Here is a 1,722-nt window from a genome sequence, read left to right on the forward strand (position 1 = left end):
ATACAATAAATATATATAGAAAAAGAAGAGAATAATTTCTCCAGGATTCCCCTCCTCTCCTTCTGAGAATTCTCTTTCACTCATTTCTTCCTCTTGCCCTATATCTCTTCTTTTCTCCCTTTCCCATTTCTGTTTCCCTGTAATATTTTTCTTTAGAGCAGGCGACTGAAAGGAGATTAAAATATATATTAATTTCTAAATATCCTACATTAATGGAAAGAAACCACAATCCAGGTAATTATAACATTTTAAATTTTGTAATTGCTGATAAGAAGAACAAAAGGAAAAATTTTGTACAGATTGTATCAGATGTTGGAAGAATCTGATACGGTGTTAGTTTATCTTTAGGTGAACCCACAACTATGGGAAGAAATAAACTAACAAGACCCCCTGAATTCATCCTTCTTGGACTCTCCTCTTGACCTAGGATCAGAAGCCTCTCTTTGCTGTGTTTCTCCCCATCTACCTTGTCACAGTGATAGGAAACTTGCTCATCATCCTGGCCATCCAGTCAGACACTCGTCTCCAGACACCCATGTATTTCTTTCTAAGTGTCCTGTCTTTTGCTGACGTTTGCTATGTGACAGTCATTATCCCTAAGATGCCGGTGAACTTCTCGTCAGAGACAAAGATCATATCTTATGGTGAGTGTCTGACCCAGATGTACTTTTTCATAGCCTTTGGAAACACAGACAGTTACCTGCTAGAGCCATGGCTGTTGACCGCTACATGGCCACTACATCACCATTGTGAGTCACAGACGCTGTGTCCTGCTTCTGGTTCCCTCCTTCTGCATTCCACATTTTCACTCCCTCCTGCGCATTCTTCTGACTAATCAACTCATCTTCAGTGCCTCCAGTGTCATCCAGCACTTTTTCTGCAATGACCAACCAGTGCTAAAATTGTCCTGTTCCTCCCATTTTGTCAAAGAAATCATTGTAATGACAGAAGGCTTGGCTGTCATAATGACCCCCTTTTCATGTATCATCATCTCTTATTTAAGAATCCTCATGACTGTTCTAAAGATTCCTTCAGTTGCCGGAAAGCTGAAAGCATTTTCTACCTGTGGCTCTCATCTCACAGTGGTGACCCTGTTTTATGGAAACATTAGCTATGTGTATTTTCAGCCCCTGTCCAACTATACTGTCAAGGATCTAATAGCAACAATTATCTACACCATACTGACTACAGTGCTAAATCCATTTATCCATTTATCCATTTGTCTGAGGAACAAAGACATGAAGCAGGGTTTGGCAAAGTTGATGCACGGGATGAAATGTCAATAAAAGACCTGAAATCTTAGGAAAATACCACAGATCTCTTGCCCTGGACTATAGGTTATTAATGGGTATGTGATTCTGAAATGATTATTAGATTCTGAAAGGATAGGACCTTCAATGATGAAAGGATAGGACCTTTCATTCCTTATATAAGAATGTTTATTGCACGTGTTGAAGCTACTCCTCAATATAATGCCTACAAACTAAGTTAGATCACTGTAATCTCCTGAGTATCCCTATTCATGCAGCTGGGTTTTCTTGTATAGTAATGTAAAGCTGCTTGAATGTCTTTGAGCCACTGTGTGTGTGTGTGTGTGTGTGTGTGTGTGGCTTCATCATATTAGCCCAGGGGCTCCTCAGTAACGAGGTCTCTCTCTCCCATTATAAATGTCAGAACTGTGACTCCTTCCTCTGCATTTCCTCAAAGATTAAAGCCTGGCTT

General features: G+C 40.0%; 1 protein-coding gene across 1 annotated transcript; it reads left to right on the top strand.

The window, feature by feature from the left end:
• The first annotated feature begins 212 nt into the window (after window positions 1–212).
• Window positions 213–1,286, top strand: LOC105543105 (olfactory receptor 1L1). The gene is given in 4 exon segments (XM_011984876.1): window positions 213–423; window positions 426–704; window positions 707–730; window positions 733–1,286. Coding segments are annotated over 4 exon segments (1,068 nt in total).
• The last annotated feature ends 436 nt before the right edge of the window (window positions 1,287–1,722 follow it).

This window comes from Mandrillus leucophaeus, unplaced genomic scaffold (assembly GCF_000951045.1).
Source record: "Mandrillus leucophaeus isolate KB7577 unplaced genomic scaffold, Mleu.le_1.0 Scaffold2746, whole genome shotgun sequence".
Classification (NCBI taxonomy): domain Eukaryota; kingdom Metazoa; phylum Chordata; class Mammalia; order Primates; family Cercopithecidae; genus Mandrillus; species Mandrillus leucophaeus.